Here is a 26614-nt window from a genome sequence, read left to right as displayed (position 1 = left end):
TTTCAATATCAAATCGGGTTTCAAATCGAGTTTTTTTTTCTTCTCGTTAGCTTAACTGCTTGCTGTCTGTTCCTAATCACGTGATATAAACAAGACGGATTAAATTGCTTTCAGCTTATGTTTAGGTTAGTTAATCTGTGATTTCGAGACTAATATATAAAGTTTCACTTGGTTGTGCTGATAAATCGAACCGCAAATTTGTGCGGATAATTTTAATTGCGCCTTCTGCAGAATTTCTGTATTATGTCTGCCAAAGTCGATATTGACAAATGCTATGATGTAGCTGTAAAACTTGCTCAAGAAGCCGGTGAGGTAAATAGCTCATTTCTGAATTCTTTCTAAATGTATTTTCTTCCACGAATTTATCTAACGATTAACAACGTAATGCGTTGAAATTTTTAGATACCTAGTAGTAACTGCGCTCAGGAATTTGTTGTAATCCTGTCTTCACCCCCCAGGCCCGGTAAATAATGTCTACTCCTGTCTCCTTCCCTTTATTTGATCTTCAAAATTGTTCAGAAATACAAAATGTACTTCAATCAATGCACAGCCGTAAGACATTTACCTTTTTTTTTCTTTTTTGCAAGTTTTACTTTTAACTTGGCATTTTTTATTTATATTACAATTTTTTAATTATTTGTCTTTTTTATAGCCTAAAATTAAAGAGAAATTATATTGTTACATTAATCAGAATATAAGAATCAGCAAAACGTTTTCGCCGTATGGAATTTAGGTTTTAGCGCCCACACTAAGAACAGACAATTTCTTTTGAACAACACTATAATTTGAACAAAATAGAGTGAAAAAAAAATCCCACTTCTTCGCATTAATATTGTTTTAAAATTTCACTAACTTTGTATTTTAAAAATCTAATTTTTTGTAATTTTGTACAATTTAAACATTGAAACTATCAGTACTCATCAGGTGCAGATCTAGTTTGGGGGAGGGGGTTCATTACTTCTACTTAAATGACCAAATATTGTCTCAAACTGTTTTGAGGACTTATATTTCAAAATCTTTCCTATCATTTGGCCTGAAATTTGTACTTTGTAATTCAGTAATGATTCCCTCCAAAAGCAGAGACTGGATCCACCCTTTGGTACTTATATTAGGATATAATAATAGCTAGGAATGCACTGAATATTCAGTTGGCATTTTATATACTGCCTACTGGCAGACAACCCCAAATATTCCATTTGGTCATATAGAAGGACCAGAAAAGGAGGACGGGTACACAGCCCTTTCCCCCATACAATGCTGAGTTGAATGATTTTCAGAAAAAAAACTTTGTTACTGAAGAGAAGAAAATGTCTTGGGGGAAAACAAAGATGTTTTAATATGAAATAAATTAATAATAAAATCAGGAACAGGAAAGACATCTGAAATCTTTCCTGTATTCCGTTTAATGTCATGGTTGTCTGGGAAAATGTAACAAGTGATTAGTTTGTTTTGCAGTACTGTCTTTAGAAAACTGAACTTTCTTTTATCAATTTCAATAACTGTTTCCACCATATTTTCAGCATAACCTATGCAAGGATGATGTTTACAACTGTAGACTTCTGCAGGTGTATGAATTAATTAGTAATGTACATTTTATTTAATGAAATATATTTTATATCCGAATTACCCCTTTGGACCATAGTACTTTTGCATTTTACAAAAAATTTGACTGCTTCACGGAAGCCCTATTGTAACCCTATATGTATATTTCTTTATAATCTAGAATAGCTTTTTCGTCATGTGACTAGAATGGATTATAGCATGGTTTCGCAAGTAATTTTAAGTGTGGTCCGGGTACTCCTGAAAAATTTTCATTGAGGTCGAGGGAAAAACATTACAATTTTTTTTACTCTGAATTGATACTTACTCCCAAATTGATATTAAATGCAATCTCTAGGCATATTTGTGTACAAAAATCAACAGAAGAAATTTCATTTACAGTCTTGAGATTTTGGGGGTTGAATGAAAGTCCATGGGCTCACGCAAGGAGCAAAGTGGGTATATGTTTACACAAAGATGGTGTTTAAAGTGGGCATCATAATTTTTGTGCAGTATCTGTTCTTTAAAAGTTCCCCAATTGTATGAGCCTTATATGATAGCCAAGTAAATGACTCAAACCAGTCAATTAAATATTTAGGAAACTTGATTAACTAGAAAATTATAGTTGGGTCAAACCTAACCTGGCAGCATTATGATTCCTGATAGCAATGATGTTGGCACACATAATGCTGTGCTGCCCTCACTATACTGCAAGGTTAGGTTTTCCCTAATAATGGTATATCAAAAGTAATTGTGAGTGTGGTGCCCAAAGGTATTGTTATCCACAGAAGAATATTCTTAAGTAATTTATACTTTAAAAATAGTTTTTTCAGTCCAATTTTAGACTAATTACGGTTCACCAGTTGCTTACCGCTGGATTGTAGTCTACGCTAAGCATTTTAGACCATATTTATTTATTTTTTTCAATGTGAAAAGTTATCATTGTGAGCAATAGTTGAAAGAATTCAAATCAAAGTAAATAATATTTTTGTCGATAATTATTTTCATTACTTTTGTGGTAATTATGTAGGTTGAAAATTATCTTCGAGTGAAAGCTTTATCAAATCTTGATTATTTATTAAAAACAATAAATAAGTCTTTTCTGAAATGTTTTCTGGTGCAAAAAACTATACTTACTGTAACAGGAAACATCCAACGTTGCCAAGCACAAATAAACAGATTACAGAATACACGTGTTTCGGGGTTTCAAGGAACCCCTTTTTCAATTCAAAGATGTGAGCTTCTAGATGTAAAGATACCCAGTAAAAGCAATGAAAATGGAGGTACAGATGTGATATACCCCCCCCCCCCACCATTTGGGGACATCCAATTTTTTACACAAAATTGAAATATTTTTCTCGCCAGTGAGGCAATAACTTTTAAGCATGGTACCCCTGGCTAAACTAACCTGTGTTTGGCAACCCGAAGGCAATCTTCAATCTGTTCAAACTTGTTTACTTGTTAGAGGTGGTCCGGTTCACGTTGGATAGATCTTTGTTTTTTTGTGCAATATACCTCACAGAAAAGCATATTTTGTGTTGGTTTAGATTCAGTAGTTATGTTAATGAATAAATATTAGAAAATGCCAGTTTCTTTAAACTTGACCATTAATTAAGAGTAAAACTGAACTTGGGGTGTGTCTTGGTAAGGCGCATTGCTTCATATGTTGTGTTTCAGACTGAGTGTGAGGATTTATACGTAACAAAAACGTAAGTTTTTATTTTAGAATTAAAAAAAAAAAAACATCTCACTTCCGAAATTCTTTATGTTTTTACAAAATCTTGAGGGTTTCTTGTAGTTTTAAACTTTATATTTACTGCATGTAAGTTTATTTTACAAAAAAAGTAGAGTTATTTTATTCTAAAAGTTGATTCTTATTGATGCCAAGAACTATTCAAGCATATTCTGTAAACGTGCCTCCTTTAGGTACTGAATTTCTGAAAATAAGTTGTCCCTACGATTTTATAAAAATATGAAGGTGTTATTCGATGTAAAATATAGTTAGATACTTTTAGGAGGTATTTTGAAAGCAGTTTTGGATAGCAAATAAATGTGTGGTATTTTTGTATTGTTTATGTTTGGGATGTTCTGTCGAGACATTTTTACTTTTCATACATCAAAATTTGAATAACTATGCGTTTTTTTTTGGCTGAAATAGTTATATTTCAGGGATGTTTTCTGCTTTAAACATCGCATATTGAATCGCTTTGCTCTTTTTTAGTCGAGTATGAGAATTGTTCTTGTTCGACAAAATACATGTTGGAAATAGCTTTTATTTCTATTGGTATATATTTTTTTGGTGAGCTGTGATAATAATTTGTTAATTTAAGCATTTTAAATTCCTACTAGTAATTTTTATTTGTGTACAAAAACTTTCTAGTTTCTGGTATTTTTGAAACAAATATTCGCGATGTTTTTTGCTGTAGTTTTATGTTTTTTTTATATATATTGTCTTCTGGAGTGCTTTGATCATGTTTTTGTATCTGAATTTTTCCTGTTGGCGCTAAAAAAAAATCACTAAGAGCGATGTATGACATATGTTGTTATACATTGTTTTCTTGGTGACACTTTCTTGGTGCCAACAGGAAAAGTCGCCAAGGGTATATGACATTAGTTCCAAAATGGACAACAGACAGCTTAAAAATCAAAATAAGCAATTAACAATGCAAAACCAGAAAAATGAAACTCAAAGTCAAAATTTATTTCATGATTTCCTCCCAGAGAAAACGGTTAAGCAATAAATATCAGTAAAAAGACCGATAAAATACATTTTGCTGTCAAAATGAAACCGCTTATTAATAACTTAGCAATAAATTTATGTCCAAATTTTTTTTTGCTACTAATCAACTGCCACATTTAGCGAGAGGAAGAACAAACATAATTCGAGAAAACAGAAAGAAGTTGGAAAACAACAAAAAGTTAAACAAGTACAAAATAAAACATGAAATGGAAACATAAAGACAGAAAAAAGTACCGAAGACATTACTATAACCACCTGTAACACAATGGAGAAAAATATGAGATCAAAGAAGAGGGCGAAAAAAGACTATCAATTAATGAATGGATGCCACACTGCAAAAAAGTACAGAATGGCTTTAAGATTGTTAACTAAATTAGAATGATTCTTAAGAATGTGGAAAGACTCCCAAATATCAAGATCTGTGGAATTTGGGCATTTCTGGATAATTTTAAATGAGTTGAAATCAAAGGTGGGATTTGAGTCCCAGCAGTGTTGAGCAATACTAGACTTATTGAACTGTTGTTTTTTCACATAATTTTTATGCTCTTTTAAACAAAATTTCAAAGAACGGCGGGTCTGTCCAATTATAAGCAAGACTGCAAATGCAGTCAATTTTATAAATTCCACAATCATTAAGATCAGAAAGTATTAAGGCTCAATAGAATCCTTAAGAGACGAGAACGTAAGTTTATTAATTGGTAAAAACACAACTTGGAATTTTAAACGTTTAAGTATCTTAGCTACTTGAAAACTAACAGAAGGAAAGAATGGTAAAACGACCAAATTCTTAGTGATGAAAGTTCTTTTTCGAACATTACTTTGGGATCTTTTAGAAACCTTTTTATAAATAGAATCAATCAAAGTGGGCAGATAGTCTCTATCAATTGCCACAGCTCTAAAATAGTTAAGTTCTGCCTTAAGAAGTTCCTCTGAAGAACAAGTCTTTAGAACATGATTAACAAGAGCATTAAAAGCAGAATATCTTTGATTAGGTGGATGAGACGGTAGTCTGTGAGGAGGTAAAGAACAGCAAAAGGTTTGTGATAAACAGTATTTTCAAAACCAGACTCAGTTCGTGAAACGAGAACATCGAGAAAGGGAAGGCAGAGAGTTATTTTGTTCTAGTTCATACGAGAATTGAATATGAGGATCTATAGAGTTTAAAATAACTAAAGTCTCATCAACACTAAGATGATTATGGTTCATAAGAACAAAACAGTCATCAACATAGCAAACATAAAATTGAAACTAATTTTTGGAACAGCTTAACTTCAAAGTAATGCATGTAAATATCACTAAGCATGGGGCTAAGTGGGTTTCCCATAGCCAGACCATCAACCACAGTATAAAATCTACCATTAAAAACAAAAGAACATTGTTTCAAACAAATCCGAGTAAGAAAAATTAACTCATCAATTTCCTTAGTGGTAAAATCAAATTCAGAAAGTCTACTCTTAAGGCGTAACAATGAACCCTCAACCGGCACGTTTGTAAAGAAAGAGTTAACATCAAATGAAGCCATAAAAGAGTTATTTGGAGCAAAATTATGAATTTTTTTCGACAAATTCAGTCGAATTTTTCACAGCGAATAAATTCTGACTCCTAAGGGGAGAAAACACCGAGACTAAATATTTCGCAAGTTTGTAGGAAGCCGTACCAATATTGAAAACAATTGGCATGAAAGGAGTACCAGCTTTATGAACCTTCCGCAAAGCATAAAACCTAGCACAATTAGGAATAGAAGGAATAACAGAGCGCTTAACTTTCAATGGAATAGATTGGACTGACTTGACAGCGTATGAAATAGCCTTTAACTCATTATTGCAGGGATCTTTAGAAATTTCCGAATATGGACCAGAAGAAATCAAATCATTAGTTTTATCAACATATGATGACTTGTCTAGAACAACTATTTGACCACCCATGTCAGCTTTAGTAACAACCCAATCTGAATTAGAAATTAAATTCCTTATACAACGACTAACAGTATTGGCAAAAACATGTTTAGAATTTTTAGAATTGAAGTCAACATTAGAAGCTATAAGATGTCGAATGGAATCTTTTTGAGTTGAAGATAAAGTACTAAATTTAAAAGCTTTCTCAATGGGAGAAATAAGCTTAGAAAAAGAAGGTTTACTAACCACAACAAAATTATCATTGCACTTAAGAGCGTTCAATTGGGAACAATTTAATGGAACACTAGAGAGTTTAAGAGCTGCATTTTTACTAACTATGGTCAAATTATCTGAAAGAACAACTTGCAAATTTTTACAGAGGTGTGTCAATTTCTTTTTTAAAGTTGCTTGATGCATCTCAGAGGAACCAAGGGTTCGAGTCCAAGAATTTCTATTAACAGCATCAAAATCGGAAATAGAATTTGAAACAGGAAATTTCCTTTCTGTTTCCAATTCCAGGTTGTGTTTTCACCAATTAATAAACTTTCGTTCTCGTCTCCTAAGAATTCTATTAATCATCTTAATGATTATGGAATTTATAAACTTGACTGCATTTGCGGTCTTGCCTATATTGGACAGACCGGCCGTTCTTTTAAATTTCGTTTAAAAGAGCGTAAAAATTATGTGAGAAAACAACAGTTCAATAAGTCTAGTATTGTTCTACACTGCTGGGACTCAAATCACTCCTTTGATTTCAACTCATTTAATATTATCCAGAAATGGCCAAATTCATCAGATCTTGATTTTTGGGAGTGTTTCCGCATTCTGAAGAATCATTCTAATCTAGCAAACAATCTTAAAGCCATTCCGTATTTTTCTGCAGTGTGGCATCCATTCATTAATTGTTAGTCTTTTTTTGCCCTCTTCTTTGATCTCATATTTTCTCCCGTTGTGTTGTAGGTGGTTATTGTAATGTCTTTGGTACTTTTTTCTCTCTTTACGTTTCCATTTCATGTTTTCTTTTGTACTTGTTTAACTTTTTATTGTTTTCCAACTGTTTTCTGTTTTTCTGAATTATGTTTATTCTTTTTTTCGCTAAATGTGGCAGTTGATTGGTAGCAAAAAAAAAAAAAAACGGACATAAATTTATTGCTAAGTTATCAATGAGCGGTTTCATTTTAATAACAAAATGTATTTTATGGTTTTTTTTACTGAAATTTATGGTTTAACGGTTTCCCCTGGGAGGGAATCATGCAATAAATTTTGACTTTGAATTCCATTGTTTCTTGTTTTGCTTTTGTTAATTGCTTATTTTGATATTTAAGCTGCCTGCTGCCCATTTTCATTGCTTTTACTGGATGTCTTTATATCTCGAAGCTCACACCTTTGAATTGAAAAAGAGGCTCCTTGAGTGATACCCCAAAACATGAGTATTCTGTAATCTGTTTATTTGTGCTAAACAATGTTGGATATTTCCTGTTATTCCTTGGCACAAAGGTATTTATTTATTGCTTAATACTTACGCCCCCCCCCCATGGCAGAATGCTGCAGACACAGCGACATTATTGCAGAATGAGAGAGAGTTTTGTGCAGAAAGATTTTGCACTAAGGGGGAAAAGGAAAAGGGCAAAAAAAAAAAAAAAAAAAAAAAACCGTCAGCAATAAAACCATCCTGCAGAACAATACCAAAGGTTAGCTGTTTCAAGGTAAAAAATATAACTCAACTACAAATTAAGGATAAGGCCTGATTTTCTGTGATAAATAAAATAATTGCAGCATTTTACAACAAAAAAAACTTTGGCGAGCGCCAAATCGAGCGATCATTGATGAGTATGGTAGTCTGCAACTTCGGAGATTGGGAGATATGGCATGGATTAAAATTGGTTCTAATCAGAACTTCACCCCACGTGGAGTGATTTTAAAGCAACCTTGTCTTTATTAAAGAACAGTGGTTTTGCATTGGCTTCGCAATTCACATGTTTGTTTTTGTGTGAAAGACTTGTGCCGACTTATTTTCTTTTCAAGCTTTTTTTTTTACCTCTGTTGAAAAATTAATTTAAGCCCTTAAAAAATGGCTTATTTGCGGTGTCGTAGGTTGCAGCAACCGAAAACAAATGGAATACTTGATAAATTGTGTGGTATTTTGGGCTGACCAATCGTTATTCAGATAGGGGTGCTTATATGAATGAAAATCTTTTCTATCTGGCAGAGTTATAGATTTTTTTCAAAATGCATATTCTAATTAAATTCTTTTTTCTTCGTATGGAAAGGGAACTTTTGTTTGCTCCAGTACTTGATTTAAATTTTTTTTTTCTCACATGAGGGAGAGGGCAGGGTGTAATTTCTATTTTGCTTTTAAATTTTGCAATAAATTTTGCTTTAGTATTTTAATAAAATCCTATTTTCTTCTGGCCGGTGGTTGAATTTTCGATTTGTTCTGACTAAAATGTGTTCTTTAATTAAATTTATTTTCCTTTGGGGGGGGGATACTTTGTTTATAATATTGTGTATTGCATACATTAATTTAGTTTTCTTTTTTTATGGGAGGGTGACCTTTATTTATTCATTTTTCCCCCCAAATCATGTGCATGTTTTAGTTTTTTTTTTTTAACTGTAATGCATATTTCAAGTAAATTCATTTTCCTTTTGGGGGAAGGGGATACTTCGTTATAATAGTGTAATGCATATTTTAATTTAGTTTTTTTATGGGAGGAGCAGGGGTGATCCTTATTTATTTTTTCAAATCCCATGCATGTGTTAGTTAATTTTTTTTGGGGGGGGGGAGGGGAGGTTTTCTCCGTACTGTAACTGTAATGCATATTTTAATTAATTATTTTTTCTTCGGATCTTATTTCTTTGAATATTGAATAGATGTTGCGTCTGTATTTTTCTGGCATAAAGAACTACAGATAAGTGCTAAGAGATTAAGACTGAAAACTTAAATATAAGAGTGGCATCTCTGTTTAAGCGATCACCCCCTGCTATAACATAATAATTTACTTTAGCATTGCATAAATTAGCATACTAATTTACATTGCTTTTGGTTTGATTTGATTTTTTTTTACGGCTTACCAATTTCTGTTAAAATGGTGTAATTTTTTTAACTGTATAGATTTAGCTCTAGGTCCTTTTTTTTTCTCTAGCGAAAACTGAAAACCTGTTGAAAGCCCTGATACTGAGCTTTAATGCTTTTTGTTTTTGTATTAATGAATTTACTTAAACAAGAAGTTGTGAAAAATTTGTTAATAAATAAATAAATTTTTCACTTTTGAAATGAATTGCACTTAAGTTTGTCCATTAGTTAATTTTTCACTTCATGGAGCATTCTTGCAGAAAGAAATTAGGTCCAGAAAATTTGTCGCAGAAAGTAAAATAAAATTCTGCCACAGGGATACTTACTGTGTTTTTAATGTTATAGTTATTCTGTTATGTTAATTTGATGATAATTAAAATAATTTTAGATAGTGCGGTTCGCTATTAACAAGAAAAAAAACATAGAAACAAAGCAGTCAAATGTAGATCTGGTTACTGAGACTGACAAGCAAGTTGAAGATTTGTTGAAGAAAGGATTTAAGGAACATTTTCCTGATCATTGGTAAGGTTCTTTTTTTAAATTCTAGTATTATAGTTCATCCAGGGAGAATTGATAGAGGAAGTAAACAAAGATTCCTGTATGGGGCCAACAAATGCCACTGTCATGAATTACTCATTGAAATGGCGATTCTTCTGAGGGACATTTCGCTTATCTGGCGCTCTTTTCGTCAATCAGACAACAGTATTGCTAAGAGTCACATTGCTGTTCACTTCCACTATCAGTTCTTGTTGAATTCACTATAGTTTAAAACACATTTAGGGGTTTGTTTCAAAAAGTTGCTTTTTATTCAATTTAAGTCACTCAATTCCACATTATGATACCATAACTAAAACACTCAATGCTCCTGTACAAAGACATTGCTAAAAAACATTGGTCATTCAAAAACTACATTTTATGCAAATACAAATGTGACAACCAGCAACAGGCTCTGGGCCCAGCTAGGCTGGTCCTAGTCAGTTTATTAGTCCCTAATCCATCCCCTTGCTCATTACTGCCTTTTCCAGTAAACTGTTCCAAGCGCCCACAACCATTCTAAAGTAGTAATTTTTCCTAATTTCCAAATTAGCCTCAGATTTGAATTGCTTAAAACAATGACCGCTTATCCTGCTTTCCATGCAAAAATTTAATCCATTAACATGTTTCATTTTATCCCCTCTGACTCTCCTTTGCTGCAGGCTAGTCATTTTCTGACCTTTTGAAGAATCAATCCCATGACCTTCGAGTTATAAGCAAAACTCTCTTACCCTTTGAATGCATGGGCTTCCATCTTGAGATTCCACACACTGAAAGCAATGCATAATAAAGCGACAAATTACATTGAAATTGATGCCTCTTTTTGTTAGAACATTTAAAAAAAGTTATATTGCAATTTATCATGTGCCTTGTTTCCTAATTTTAACAAAAACAAATGTAGCTCAGAATCTTGCGATGAGTTTAAGATCATGTATTCATGTAAATTTGCATCAGAATTGAGGCAGTGAGAAGCAAAGGGATGCAAAGGACATGTTCAAGTTTTGAGTAAATCACATTTAAAGATAAAGTTTTAGGTAGGGTTTCATTGAAAAGTTTTTCTAAATCATGCTGTATAACAGCACTTACCGGGCTACTAGTACAGTAAAATCCCTCTAATGCGGACACTAATGGGACAAATTTTTTTGTCCGCAATAGAAAGGTGTCTGCAGGAAAGGGGTTTAATAATGTTATTTGCATTGGAACTGAGCAATTAAAAATTGTCCGCATAAGAGGGGTGTCTGCCTTTGAGGGGTGTCCATTAGGAGGGATTTTACTGTATTATCTCTTGCCCCAAGACAGAGGAGGGGGTCATCTACCACTTGTTCTGGTTATTTCCATTTTTACCTTTTGATACTTACATCCCTTTGCTTCTCACTGGTTCAATTCTTCTGAAGAAAATAAGTCATTAGAAAGATATTTTTCGGCTGTTGGGGATTCGAACTCCCAACTTTCTGTTATTAGCATAACGCTGTAATCAAATGAGCCAATGGATCTCCATTTCTGGATGCTGTGCATTAGAGCAATGTATAATAAAAAAATTGAATAAATCAGTATTTTTGACAAAAACACCAAATTGTGATTTGTCTCTTTCTTTTTCATCAAATATGCTAAAAACCCCCTTTAAAATGACAATTTACATATGAAAACTGATGAAATAATGAGGAAGTTAAGTTGCACCCCCCCTGGAAAAATCTGTGAAAATAATATATATGATATATTTTAATATAATGTTTAAAAAAAATATTTTCAAAATCAAAATGTTTCTAAAAAGTCTTCCTCTATTAAGTTTATTTCAATGAATTTGTTATAAAAAGGATTTCATCAGTTGTATACATTGACAAAGACAACATTGTTTAGGAAAAACTTAGCAAAAAAGTGAAAAATTTCATTTTTCAAATTGTAAATTTTGGACCAAACATTGGATTAATTGCCCTTAACAATGTATACAACTGATGAATTTACATCAATTGATAAGGCCAACATTGCCTGGCAAAAAATTGCATTGAAAATTATGATTCTCAATATTTTATTTACAAATTTGTGCTATTTTATTTGTGATAAACATCAGATTTGATTGTGCAAGAGGGGTTTTTGATGGAAAATAAAGAAAATTAAGCTCAGTCCTCTAATCGAAAATGATTACCTTTCAATGTATGTCTTCCAGACATATTGTAATGGGAATTAGCTCTACATTCAATTTCTTTCTTTGTACTTGATACCAAATGAGTTTGTTTAATTTTTAAAAAATTATTTTATAGTCATCACTTTAAATTATGAGTTTTAAGCTTTAAATTTCATAGTATTTTCTTAATTTCATGAATTATGATTGCCTGTTTTTTTATGCATCTCTTCATGTGAAAAAGATGCAGTGATTTTAGCAGTAATTTCTTTTAAAAGATTGATCTCAGAAGTTGAACTCCTTTTTAGTTTTATAGGTGAAGAAGGATCAACCAATATTGAATTTACTGATGCTCCTACTTGGATTGTGGATCCAGTTGATGGTACCATGAATTTTGTTCATAGGTTTGTTTTTAGTTCCTTTCATTTTCAGTGATATTTAGACCTTTTAAAATGTTGCATGCCAAATTATGTACTGGGTAATTTCACGATATATTTGACATTTATGTAGAGTCCTGTAAAGTGACCTTTTTTTGCCATAACTTTTTAATTTACTGTTTGATTTGCAAATTACTTTAATTTAAGTGAGTGTGTTGGTAGGAAAAGCTCAAAATGAAATATGCTAATCAAACAGTAAATTAAAAAGTTATGGCAAAGAAAGGTCACGTTACGGACTCTACATAAATGTCTAAATTACCGTGAAATGACCCTACTATAAAGTGATTCAAATTGCATCTTTTACACTTATTTTCTGTAGTAAAGAAAGAATGAATGTTAAAGTTTTTTTATTTGTTGGTTATTTGTTTTTAAAGTGTTTTTATTTGTTTTAATTTGCATTTTCCCCTAAAAGTTTCAGTCCTAGTTCTTGCAAAATATTATAATAGTTTATTAAAGTATGTACAAATTAAGAGTGCACTTCAAATAATTTTACTTATATTTTTATGTATATTGAATGTATGAGTATGACACATTTTCTAAAAATAGGTGTTAATAATTTCTTTTCTTAATTTTAGTTTCCCTTACACTGCAATATCAATTGGTTTGACTGTTGACAAAGAAGTACGTTTGATTAATATGTAATGTACATGCATGTACCTTTGCCAAATAATGAATTTCATAGGTGTACTTATTTTTTCTTGTGTTCAATTGCAGGTTATTCTAGGTGTTGTATATAATGCAGTGTTGGATCAAATGTACACAGGTGTAAAAGGGAGAGGTGCATATTGCAATGGAAAGAAACTTGAAACATCTAAAACAAAAGGTTAAATTAAATTGATCACTTTTTTTTGAAAATGTTTAAGAAATCTAAGAAAATGCAAATTTTAATGAACAAGTTTTCTTAATGAATTTTCTTTATTACTTATATCTAAAACACATATGAGGTAAAGGGATAAAAATACAAAAGTTATGACCACCAACAGGCTCTGGGCCCAGCTTGGCTGGTCCTAGTCGATTTACAATCCTCAGGGACGGATTTGGAAGTGTGGAGGCCCCGGGGCCAAGAAGGAGTGGAATCCCCTAATCAGGGTTCAAAAAGATCATCATATTTTTGAAAATATCCGATACTTTGATTTGATATATATCCGATATTTTCAACCCATGAAAGTTAGGATAGTTTGTAAAAATTGTATTGTGGGGGCCCCTTTGTTGTGGAGGCCCCGAGGCAGTAGCCCCGCCTGCCCTCCCCTAAATCCGGCCCTGACAATCCCCAGTGAAGAACAATGACAGTCTTAAAACTATCTACTCCCTTGCTCATTACCACCTCTTCCGGTAAACTGTTCCAAGGTTCCACTACCCTGCTAAAATAATAATTTTTCCTAATATCCATGTTAACCTGAGATTTAAATAGCTTAAAACAATGACCCCTTGTCTTGTTTTCAGTGCTAAACTTCTGCCCCATAACATCTTTCATTTTAATAAATTAAAACAACTGAATCACGTCCCCTCGGTCTCTTCTTTGCTCAAGACTGTACATGTTTAGCCTTCTAAGCCTAGAATCATAGTCTAATTGAGAAAGTCCATTTATTAGCCTTGTAGCCCGCCTTTGAATCCTTTCGAATACATTAATATCTTTCCTAAGATAAGGAGACCAAAACTGAACAGCATACTCCAAATGAGGTCTTACCAAACTTCTATATAAGGGCAGAAGAACTTCTTTAGATATCTTATATATAAGTGAACAGAGAAGCAAAGGGGTGTGAGAAGACATTTTCAAGTTCTGAGTAAAACACTTTTAAAGTTGCGGGGCTCGGTAGGCTGTCATTGAATTTTTATTCTAAACTAGCCACCTGCGGCGACCAGCTGGTTCGCCTTTTTACGCCATTCGCCTTTTTGCGCCAGGGTTGGCGCCTTCGGCGGCTGCTTGGACAATTTAGCGACGGTATTAATCAATGTTTTTCTCTATATTATCAATATTATCATTCGCCTTTTTACGCCAATGTTGCGGTCTGCCTTCGGCGGCTGCTTAAATAAACTTCGTGGTGGTATCAATCAATCTATATCTATCTACATCATTAGTAGTTTGAATAAAATATTTTCTAGATCTATCTCCAGTTCCGTCGTTTGGAATATTATTAAAGGAGGGGGAGGGGAGCCACAAACGGCGTACTCTTCATGGAAATATTTGTCGAAAAATCACATAAAAGTGGAAGTGCTTTTTGTTAACGCATTGTTTTTTCGAAGTCATGGTGTGTGTGTGTGTGTGTGAGGGGGGGAACATTGACACCTCGTTGAAGTTCCTTAAATGACGGGCATGTCTCTTTCTTTGCTGTCCATTTACTGTATCGACCTCTGTATTTGTTTATCTATCTATACGATCTATGCATATCTATCTCTGACAGTAATTAACAATCTTTTTTTATTTATATAAGTATTAATTCGAAAAAAACATTTTTTCTCCACTAAATCTCAAACTCAGTATCTACATAATGCCGCCTTCGGCGGCTATCTACCTTTACGATCTATCTCTAAGTTTTCTTGACCATCTCTATTTATTTTAACTTCCCCGCTCATTTCCTAATAAAAAGAAAGATCACTCAAAAAACCGCTTTTTTATTTAAATAGAGCAAAAAAAAAAGTTATCTCCAAAATTTCCCGTAGCGTGCAAAAAGTTATGAAGTAAAGTAAGTGACGAAGAAAAAAAAATCTCGCTGTTTTTATTGAATTAAATGCGCACATCTATGAAATGCAACGTAATATAGATACAGCAAAAGGTCCAGCTTGGGGAAGGGGGTGGAATTCGAAAAAGAAATGAATGCAATCCTTAAATTAAACAAAAAAAAAAAAAAAAAAAAAAAAACGGGAAGAAAAAAAAAAGCACTGCCGGAAAAATACGTGGTCATCACGTCATAAAATGTAGAAGTAAGCTATATAGTAAAAAAAAAAAAACAATAACATTGTTTCCGATTAAGATTCCGTCGTAAATATCGAATCGAAATCCAAGTATTGACGTCAGAGGCATAAAAGATTGAAGAACGCTTTTTTCGACCGATGCGTAGAAAGACATGATGTGTTCAGCATTAAAAAAAATTGTAAAAAAAAAAAAGAAACTATTGCGTATTTTTAAGAACTTTTTTCTTCTGAAGAGGGCGAAATCTTTTTACTATTACCAACTTAAATTTTAGAAATGAGGCTGTGATACTTCTCGCATTATGATATTAGAAAAATATAAAACCCAAGAAAAAATGCAAATTGAAGGTTTTTTTAAAAATTCATAAAAAATACAAAAATTGCTCTATCTTCAAAATTTTTTCATTCATCGTATTTAAAATTAAATTTCCAGCACTATAGTACAAAAAATATTTGTGTGGCGCGATTGGTTCGGGGTCTGTGAGGTAAAAAGTACTAAAAAGTGCAAAAAAACACATAAAACATTTAATAACTTTTTTTCTAATTAAAATATCAAAAATCGAAGCCCGAGGTGCACATCTTCGGCAGAAACTGTACCTGTATAACAAATTTCATCTTTCTAGGCCTTACCGTTTTCCCGGGAAGCGCGCCACACACACACACACAAACATCTTATTTTATTATATGTATAGATTATGCTGTATAGCAGCATCTACCAGAGCTACTAGTACTATCTCTTGCCCCAAAACAGAGGACAGGTTCTCCTACTGTTTGTACTGGTTTTCTCCAATTTTTCAATTTTAGCACTTACATCCCTTTTTCTTCTCACGGCCTCATATATTTTTTTTATCAGAAGTGTAGCAGGTTTCTATTAAATTTTTGAAATATTAAAACATAACTACAATATACGACTTTAGTTAAAATGGATTTCAAAAGATGAAGTTAAATAAATTCAGCTCGCATTTTCAGAAATGATTTGATGGTTTTTTCAGGTCAGAAAAAAGTATTTATGGAAATTAATGCTTGGTAGTTTACTTTTGAATGACTAGTAACTTTAATTATGTTGAAAGGGAACAATTTGAAGAAGTGTGGAAATTTATTCATTAATAATAATAATAATTACTAATCAGAAAAGACTTCCTTGGGCAATTTTTTTCTCACTTTTCTTCTCTCACTCATGCTTTATGCTAACTTTTGTTGCACCCTATTTTATTGGCTTCTTTAAAAATAAAAGTTATTGAAAAATGCCCAGCAAACTTTGCAGTTTATGATTTTCTCAGCATTGACTTAGGTTTTTGACAGTTTTCTACAGTTTAAACCAGTGAGAATCAGAAAAGAAGATTCTTTTTTGCATAAACTTGGTACTTATTAGATAGCATTTTTTTAGGCCTTGAAAAGGCTTCAAATTTAGCAGATTTTTGAGGAATATTTATTCAGAAGTCATTGTTTTGGAAATTTTACAAATTTAAAGATTTAATTTGTGAGGTAGTGTTCATTTCAGACTTGTGATACAATATGGTATGAAATTTTCATAGGGGGCTTAGATTTTCATTTTTGTTTTGCTGTATGTTTTTTAAGGTTAAATTTTTTAAAATTATTATTATCATTTTTTACCATTTGAATCACTTTTTGATGTTTGTCAAAAACAAATTTTCATCGTCAAAAAGCCCTTTCTTGTGGTAGATCAGATTGAAAATATTAAGAGTATTTTCTGATTTGTGAAAACTTGTAGTGTTTGTTATTGCTGAATATAATGTGTGTCAAAAAAAAATAATTTAAGCACATTTTTAATCTATAGTTACTACTTTTAAGTAAAATTGATAAATTTTACTTCCTTTTCAATAACAATATATCAAAAGAAATGCATGAGTTAAAATAAACACAAAATAACATTTTCAGCCCCTTTGAGTATAGTCTTGCTATAAAGTAAGCTGTATTAAGCACACAGCCCACAGCAATCATTCGTCCATTATGCTGACCTTACACTAGTGAACTAGTTGTCTGGTTCACAAGAGTCCCTCTGGGGAACTGTCTTATTTTTCAAAAAAAGAGTTTTGTGACACTTTGACTGAAGATTTTTCATATTTTACAATAAAAATTCCTGTTATTCGTTCTTAATGAAGAATTTCCTTGGTAGGTGTAGCAACAAAATGTATAAATATTTTAAAATTCATCTTTGTTAAGTAATGTAGTTTCAATTTTTACTATTTCACTTACAATTTTTTAATCAGTTTTCTGTGCATATGATGAGATGAAATTAGCATAAGTTCTTTTCATTGCCATTTTATACATGTACTCATCAATAGTTTTACAGTTAAAAAAACACTATAATTTGATAATATGTATCTTTTAATTAGATCTTTCTCAAGCACTCATTTTATGTGAATTGGGAAGCAGCAGAGAACCCGAAGTTATGGATCAAGTTTTTACAAACTTCTCTGCTATTGCTTGGAAAGCACACGGGTAAGTTAATTAAATTTGATCATTGTGCGTATTTACAAAGGTTGGACAAAAACATTTCATAACTTTCTGAAATTATGCCTTCCATCAGAAACCAGTTTGCCCAATTTTATAACTTTCTTTAATCATAACTTTTTTTAACACAACTTCTTCTTTTACTTAAAATTATGACATATTGTACTTGGTATTCTGTAGTAATACAGGGTAAAAAATAAATGAATTCAAAATAAATGCAAAACAACTAATTAAACATATAATTGCCACTTATACATAAAAATGTTTTTGTTTAAATAGAATTCAATTAGATATGATTTAAAAATATAATTAATAAATCATTAGCTCATTTTTAATTATTTTTATTTTCTTGCATCGTCTACAAAATTAGCATCAGGATGATGGGCTCTGCTGCATTGAATATGTGCGCAATTGCTAGTGGGCATGCGGATGGCTATTTCGAATACACTTTGCATTGCTGGGACATGGCTGGTGCGAAGATAATTGTTGAAGAAGCCGGAGGCATTGTTATTGATCCTGAAGGTAAACTTTTATATTCTGTTTGTTTTAGACCTTCTAAATGATAACAGGAAGTTCCGCCCAAGGCGGATCTTAGGTTGTCGACTGCTCACGTGCAAAGACCTAATGTGCCTCCCCTAAAGAGCAATTCACATATTTTGAGTTATATTTAATGTCCGTATCCATCTTCCTTCACATTTCTATATCAAGGTCTAATTTTAAAGTTTTATTAAAAAAACAGAAGTATGAATTCATAAAAAGTTAGAAAAGTTTTATAGCAAGAAATTTCTTAGGTACAATTTATATCTTTGAAGAAAGTATCGTAAAAATGCATTTTTGTCTGACTTTGGTGAGATCAAAGGAAGGACAGAGGCTTGTTAAAGAAGAAGGAGAAGGATTTTTCTCAGAAACCTTCCAAAATTGGAGTAGGTAAAATAGAATTTAACTAATCTTTGGTTTTGCTTGGTTGCAAAGACAAAAAGAGTCAGGAATATTTAACAGGGTTGCCACGCACCTGGAAAATATGGAAAACCTGGAATTGTCAGGGAAAATGAAAATCATCTAAAATGGTCAGGGAATTGTCAGGAAAAGTCACAAATTATTGAAATTTCTGGAAATGTCAGGGAATTCCTTCTCAATTTTTGCATCTGATGGGTGAAACTGTTGCGTAAAAATGTGGAAGTGCAGCAAATGTCGCATTCCAGATAAGCAAATTTTCCTGATAGTTGAGAGGAAAAAAATTCAAGCTAGCATTTTTAAGTACTTAATGTAGTAAGGCTACAAAAAAAAAAAAAAAAAAAAAAAAAAAAAAAAAAAAAACCTATGCAAAAATTATTAAGTTCTGATTTACATAATTATATTTTATTTTGCTTCTTTTGGAAAAAAAAAAAAAAATCAAGCCATGCTTAGCTAAAAATTACTAGTATTTTCCATAAAGTATGTGTGGTCTTATTAGTATTTTGATAGCCTTCATTCTACTTTTTTTTCTTAATCCGTTGACTCTCTTTTGCGTTCCGGAAGAGAAGTTGTCTTCCAGTAGATCCCAGGCCATTGTGGCATTTATGGAAATGAACGAGTGGACATCTTGGCTAAAGAGGCTGCGTCCCTGCATCCACCTTCTCGCCCGGTTCCACTTAGAAACGCTAAGTGACTTCTCGCAAGCAAAATCCAACATGCTACAGTCTCTGCCCTGAGGAACAAAGCTGACGGAAAGCCCTGGGCTTACCTTCTGGATGATTAACAGCGTATGTGCCTTTCTCTCCTTCCCAGAGCCCTGGGAGTTGCCTCTTTCTGAACCATTACTGGACATGACTATCTACAGGCCATTTACATAAAATCAACCTGGCAGATTCACCTCTCTGTGTGCTCTGTGAGGGGACTTCTCCAATGACAGGGGAGCATCTTTATAGTTGCTCCTCTTTTTATGATATTCATAATTGTGATGACTTCCAGGCCCTAACACCCTTTGAAGCCACTTCATTGTTATACTGGACAGCAAGACGCCTTATGTTTGAAAGAACAATGGTGGGCGTAATTAAAAAAAAAATTTTTTTTCTTTCTTTTTTATGAAATAAATGATCATAAAAGTTTAAAATCTCAAAATTTTAGCTTTTGTAGGTTAAAACTTATTCTTTTGAAAACATGCCAACATTGAAAGTGACTTTGCCGAAAATTGCTTCGTATGTTTGAGATTTCAGTCCTTATGCATCCTTCAAACTTTTCCATTATTACAATGGTTGGAAGATATTTTAATTAATTCTGGATTAGAATGACTTAATTTTGTTATTTATTTTTGCAAACTTTAACTGCATTGAGTTAATTAGCAATTGCATATTTTTTTTTGTAAAAATACTAAATTGTAAAAAAAATGAGCATTTAATTGTTTAGTTCTTCATTTGCTTTTAAAGCTAAGGATTTGTAAAAATTCTTTTTAAAATGATAATTAAAAGCTCATTTTAGAAGAATAGTTTAACAATTTTCTGTATTCTTATGTATCAAGAATATAAATTTTAAATTGAATCATCATTGCAGAGAATGTTTAGCATACATTTTTATTTTTGAAACAGAATGAACTATGATTTTTATAGATCCTTGCTTGCCAAAGAAAGATGTTATGATTTTATCCCTTTATCACAATGCTGATAATTTTTTTACATGCTTATGTTGCAGTTGAGAATAGGGCCGATGTCGATGTTTTGGAAACATCCATAGTGGTTTTTGTTAAAATATTGGTGTTTTAAATTTGAATCTCTTTTTTTTTTTTAAACTTCAATGTTTTTTAAAAAGATGTCACACCACTTGTTGGAGTGTAGTATCAAAAAGGGCATGTTGGTCAAAAATTTGAAAGAAAAATCGCGTAGCATTATAGACTGACGGAATACTGTTATTCATGGTGCAAGGACATACCTGCCAACTCTACTGGATTTTCCGGGAGACTCCCGGATTTTCAACATTTCTCCCGGTCTCCCGATATTTAATGAAAATCTCCCGGTTTTTATTAGTCTCTAAAAAAAATCCCTCCATTTAGGGACTTTCTTGATAATGAAAAAAATAAACCCCTTTAAAATAAATTTTTACATCATTTTAGCGCATTTACTTCATGGTTTGAAAGTTTCCTACTTAATTTCAAAATTGTGCACATTGAAATCTGGCAACATCAATTCTTGTTTACGTTTGTGATCTCATTTCGCGTGTTCATGAGTTGCGAAGCAGGGAAGATTTGGGGGGGGGGGGGGGGATTTTAAGTTATGATGTCAGTTAGCAAAAAGCCAAAAAAATTTTAAGCAACATACAATTGTGAATTTCTATTTTTGAATTAGTCACCCAAAAGTGACCATCACATATTTTGCGCGATGTTTTGTATTGACTTCAACATTGCCCATGCAGGTAAGGTCAAGCAACTTGCATATGATTGTACTTTAAGGGATGATTAAAAAAAATCCCTAAATCCCCTCAATAACGTGGGAAAAAGCGATATTGCGCCACATTGAAAAAAATCTACTGGATTTTTTTCTTTGAATGTTGGCAGGTATGCAAGGAGGAAGGGAGGGAGATTTAAATCAAATGAGATTTCTTACAATATGCTCAGTTATGCTAGAATGGACCCTAGCACATATCTTGTAATAGGAAAAAGTTGCTAATTAAGAAAAAGCGTTGAAAAAAAGTGCTAACAAAAAGGTTTGAGAAAAATAAAATGTTTGCATTGAAAGGGAAAAAAACTTTTGCCCACAATTACAGATATTTAAAAATAAAAATATTAATTGGAAATATGTGGTCTTTCAAAGCATTTGTAATTAAATTTTAAGTTTGTCTTAACTTAAACCAAATTTGGATAACAATTATTGATAATGTTTTAAAACATTATTTGGTCAATAAAGTAGGTTTATTTACAGTAAAAATCATATTGTATCGATATTAAATAATGTAAGTTGACATTCATTATCCTGGAATCTTTTCTAAAATTGACTGGAAAACCTGGAAATGTCAGGGAATTTCATTCTTGAACTTCTGTGGCAAAACTGATTTAAGGTCCATGGAGAAATTTTCAAAGTTGACGTCAAAAATCCCAATTTTAAGAACGTTTACAAGATTTTAGAGGAAAAAAATGTTGGGGTTTCTTCCTGAAATTATTTCAAAATTGTTGTCAATTTGAAAGAATTTTTTGTCGTTGTAGCTTAGGAAAGATTGCGGCTCTTTCCGAAAATTTTCCGAAACTGAAATTTTAAACACACAATTTTGGATTATCTTTGTTGACGTTACTAGAGAGAAGGAGATTTGGTCTCAATACGAAATAGAAAACCGTCGAAATTTTTCAAAATGGATGTCACACAAATTTAGGCTGTCTTTGGCGACGGTAGGGGACCTGGTGGCTTTCCCTCTGGAAATTTCTCTGCACTGTAGTTTCAAAAACACATTTGTGGCTGTGTTTGGTAACGATAGAAAAAACATGAATAAATTCCAAACCGATTTATTTTTTGGAATTGAAATCATATTTAGACTATATTTTTGGAAAGGGAGGGTTTAAGTACTCCTAGGTGCATATTTCTAAAAGTGCAATTTTATACTTATCTTTGGTGAGGTTAAGGAAACTCGGATGCTTTTTCTGGATATTTTTCGATATTAATATCTAAAAAATACATTTATTGACTATCTTTAGTAATGCTAGGGGGATGTCTTAGCGTTGCGTCGTGAAAAGTTACAAAAGTCAGGTGGTACTCCTCCGGAAATTTTTAGAAAATCCCAAAACCGTACTTTAGGCATTGTTTGATAATAGTAGGACAAAGAGCAGGCTAGGGTTCGGTGTGCCCTCACGAACTGTTTCTTGAAACTGAAGTCAATACCAGACTAGTTCAGGGAAGGAAGGGTTTGGTGGCTCCATGTAACTGTCTAAAAACGAAATTTTAGGCTATCCATGATTACGTTGGAGAAAAGGGAGATCCTGGGGCCGTTCCCCGAAATGTCTTCCTAAATGATGTTTGAAAAATGCCATTTTAGTTAGTTTTTGAAGACGTTAGGTGAGAGATGGGCAGGGGCGGCATTTCAACATTTCATTTGGGGGGTCGAGTTTTTTAAATGTGAGTAACCTCGGTTTGGATTAAAATACATATTCGTTAACAGGATAGTATCATAAAATGGATTAAATACTTATAAAAAATAAGGCTATTAAAAGAGTTTAAATATTAATTAATATAGTTTTATTTGATCATAAATTATTCCACAAAATATTTTGATATTAAAGTTTTTACCTTTCAGAAAGTTTTAATGTACGATTTTTAGAATCTGGAAATCTTGTTACTTTATTCCATCAATATGTAATGTCGTACCTTTTTGCCAGTATAACAAAAGATGAAAGTTTTTTTTGTCCCATTGTGCTCCGAAGATAATTCGCTAACCTCCTAACGGACAAAAATGAACTTTCACAACTAGTTGAGCCAATTGGAATAGTTGGAAAACAGTTGAAGCAACAAAGTTAGAAAACACATCTCTTAGATTTTTCTCTTTAAAATAACCCAGGTAACTTTGAATGTTGTGCTATTCTTCATTTTTCATCATTGAATAGTATAGTTGCTATTTTCAAAACAATTCTTGCTCAGTGCTATAAATTTTACTTATACTGCCGTGTGCAGGTAAAGGGCAGTAACTGCAGATTTTTTATTTTTCATTTTTTTGCATTTTTGTCATCTATTGTACGTTATCTTTATTGTACAAGCTCACTTATTTGGTTTCCGCTGAAAAAAAGATGCGAAAAAGACATCTAATTCCAACATTTCCCTATTGTTAGTATTGAAACCAAAACGTGTTTCTTCAAATATCTCGAAAACTCAATTCTGCAGATACTGCTGTTTACCTGCACACGGCAGTATAATTGAAACATTTTATTTCTCCTTTTCAATAACCTATGAATATAACATTGAGCTTAAGGCCAACAATACAGATAAATCTTTATCATCAAATTTTACTTTAATTTTATTAGAAACTGAATCTAATATCTGATAAAAAATATTAATTCAATTTTATGACTTTATATCATCATGATGATTTTTTGTCACCTTCTGAATTCACTTGGATTTTTTTCCGCCTTATTAAAATTGGCGCGAATTAAGATTTTTTTAAAGTTTCGCTTTTGGTTGAAATATACATCCAAGCAAAACTTATAAACTGTTTTGATTGTAGATTTAGCTGAAGTATGGACAGTCCGAAAATTAAGGTTAGCGGATTGAAGATGTTTTGACAGAGTACAGAATTTTTTAAAAACTCTCCACAATACAAAGTGAATAAACATTCAAAGTCATACATGTAAAAGGGCGTCGACTTTTCTGCCATTGAAAGAGTCGCTTATTTCAAACAGTCCAAAATTAACAAGGAGGACTTTTATAAGTTTAACTTTTGAAGAATATCTTGTGTCACTCAGAAATGACACAGTCAAAGAGTAACCAGAAAAGGCATTTGTTGATGTTTGACTTTTTTCAAAAATAGCGTGTCTTTTGTAAGAATTTTCCATGAATGTACTGTATAAAGTATTGGTTGCTGAAATGTCTTTTCTACCAAAAGGAATCTGTGTCCACTCACTAACTAAATATACATTTAAAATATGAGCGTAACACCGTACGCAAAATATTAAGGAATTTCTTGCAAAGTCGTGCAGCCACACCACTAGTCCTCTCATAACACTGAACACACAAGTATGAAATATTTAGTCCACACGAGGAGATTACTTCTTTAGTTGAAACAAACTGTGATCCTCCATCACTTTTTTCTGTTTTGAAAAGGGCTGCAAATGATTCACTATTTTCTAAGTTACATCCAAACAGCAAAATCCGCTTGTGTTATAGAAATGTCTCAAGATTCATGGACTATTATCGAGAATCAGTGGGCGTGTTTTGTAAAAAAAAAAAAAATGCTTTTAGCATATCGTCGCCTCAGAGCAACAGTAGGATAGCTTAGTGTTATTTCTGAGATTAAATGTCTTAGTGTTGCTCTGAGGCGACGATATGGTTGCTGATTTGCGATTTACGTAAACTGAATTTGCCCGTTTCTTATCATTCTGTGCAAAAAAATTTGGGGGTGCAACTGCCCCCTCTCGCTCCCCCTATTTGCCGCCCCTGGAGATGGGGGATCAAGGGTCTCTCTAGAGATGCTAATTCAGACTATCCTTAGTAGTAATGTTACAAAATGGGTTCCGGGGCACTTCTCCGCTAAATTTTCATAATTAAAATCCTAAAAATGCTTTTAAGCAATTTTTGATGAAGTTAGCAAAAAAGTCAGGGTTTGGGGGCTTTCACCAGAAAACTCATTTTGGACTATCATTAGGGACTTCAGACATGGAGGGACTGTAAACTCTTAGAAATTGAAGCTTAAAAAAAAAAGGCTATATTTGGTCAAGGTAAGGCAGAAGGGATGAATAAAAGACTAAGATCGAGTCTTTAAGATCATCAGTTCAACCAAATTTCAAAAAAGAAAAAAAATGGTACTAAAGCAGTTGAAGCAATAAATTTTTCTCATGGTGTAAAAAATATCTCTTTGAGCCAAAATCCAGAAAAAATATTATGATTTCTTTATAAATAATATAAGTATCGGAATGAAAAAGAGTTATTTCCTTATTTTATTACATTTTTGTTATTAGTTATAGCGATATCTCAAGGTAAGAATAATATACATCTGTTTCGTTGCTTTAAACAAAGAATCATAGAAAGGAATGAAGATGTTTAAATTTACTATTAATCTTACATACAATAATCGATGTAGTGGAATTTCATATTTTCGACAAGGCATAGGTACGAAAATCGTCTTTCCCCCCCTTTTGTTCATTTTTTTAAACTTTAAAATACAACTGATTTTTGCTTTAGTATTTCGAATTATTTAATAAGTTTTAAAGATGTTGTTAAAGGATAAGTCTTTAAACATAAATCTTTTAACTCTAATTGGATATAACTCAGAACTGCTGTGAATAATTATATGTACAATATGTGGGAGTTATCATACATTTACTTGGATATAGGAACTTAAATCTCCTTCGATGCTTCAATCAGTAGGTGTGTGTAATGTGTGTTTTATTTAATAGAGGTTTATTGAGTTATGAGTTACTGTACTAAACTAAGTTTTCTCTTATTTTTAATTCCTATTGTTTTTAGAAGGGGGGGGGGAGGGAGCCCTGGGAGATACGGTACAAACTCTCATAGTGCCAAAAGAATGAAAGAAAAGTTGATTTTTTTAGTGTGAAGATTGGTCTTTGCGACATGTTAGCAGTATTTTTAAACGTTTTCTTAACTTTTTAAAGCATTTCTTTAACTTTCCATTTAGAAAAACCCTTCAACTTGATGAATAGAAGACTTATATGTGCCTCATCCCCAGAGCTTGCTCACAGTCTTTCCGGAGAGTTGAAACATATGCAATTTCCGCATGATTGATGTTATACATTTAAAATTGTTGTTACATCTGGAAAAGTTTATGTATTTTGTTTAAATTTTGTTATTTTGTATTTCAGTTAATTTAATAATAAAAATAATAATCGAAAGACATTTTGCTTACTTTATTACTTTTTTTAAATCTGTAAATATTATGCTATTTTTAAAAGCAGGTGTTTGTTAATTGTTTATAAATATTTTATGGAAGCGCATTTTAATTTTTAAATGTGCTGTCATAAAATTTTTGTTCTTTAGTTTTATTTTTATACCCTTCCTTTTGAAGCATCTAGTTTTGGAAATATGTGATGACATTAACTGAATTAAAGACAAAATATCTTATATTTAAAAGAAATCTACATACATATATTTTATCTTAATTCCTCCCTGTTCAAATCTATTGATGTAGAAAGCTCAACAGAAAAGTTTCTGCAAAATGTCTTGGTGAAGGGGTGTTGAAGGTGCGGGGAATCATGAGGGTAGCTACTTTAGA

At 32.3% G+C, this 26614-nt stretch overlaps 1 protein-coding gene across 1 annotated transcript; it reads left to right on the top strand.

Moving 5' to 3' along the window:
* The first annotated feature begins 88 nt into the window (after window positions 1–88).
* LOC129233356 (inositol monophosphatase 1-like) lies at window positions 89–26229 on the top strand. The gene is made up of 8 exons (XM_054867399.1): window positions 89–312; window positions 9636–9769; window positions 12209–12304; window positions 12913–12958; window positions 13052–13160; window positions 17605–17710; window positions 18093–18244; window positions 26021–26229. Exons 1-8 carry the CDS (start codon window positions 244–246, stop codon window positions 26125–26127), a joined length of 819 nt encoding a protein of 272 aa, XP_054723374.1. The 5' UTR covers window positions 89–243; the 3' UTR covers window positions 26128–26229.
* The last annotated feature ends 385 nt before the right edge of the window (window positions 26230–26614 follow it).

Source organism: Uloborus diversus, chromosome 1, assembly GCF_026930045.1.
Source record: "Uloborus diversus isolate 005 chromosome 1, Udiv.v.3.1, whole genome shotgun sequence".
NCBI lineage: Eukaryota > Metazoa > Arthropoda > Arachnida > Araneae > Uloboridae > Uloborus > Uloborus diversus.
Note: the sequence above shows the minus strand (reverse complement) of the source record. Positions and strands in the feature narration are given on the sequence as shown.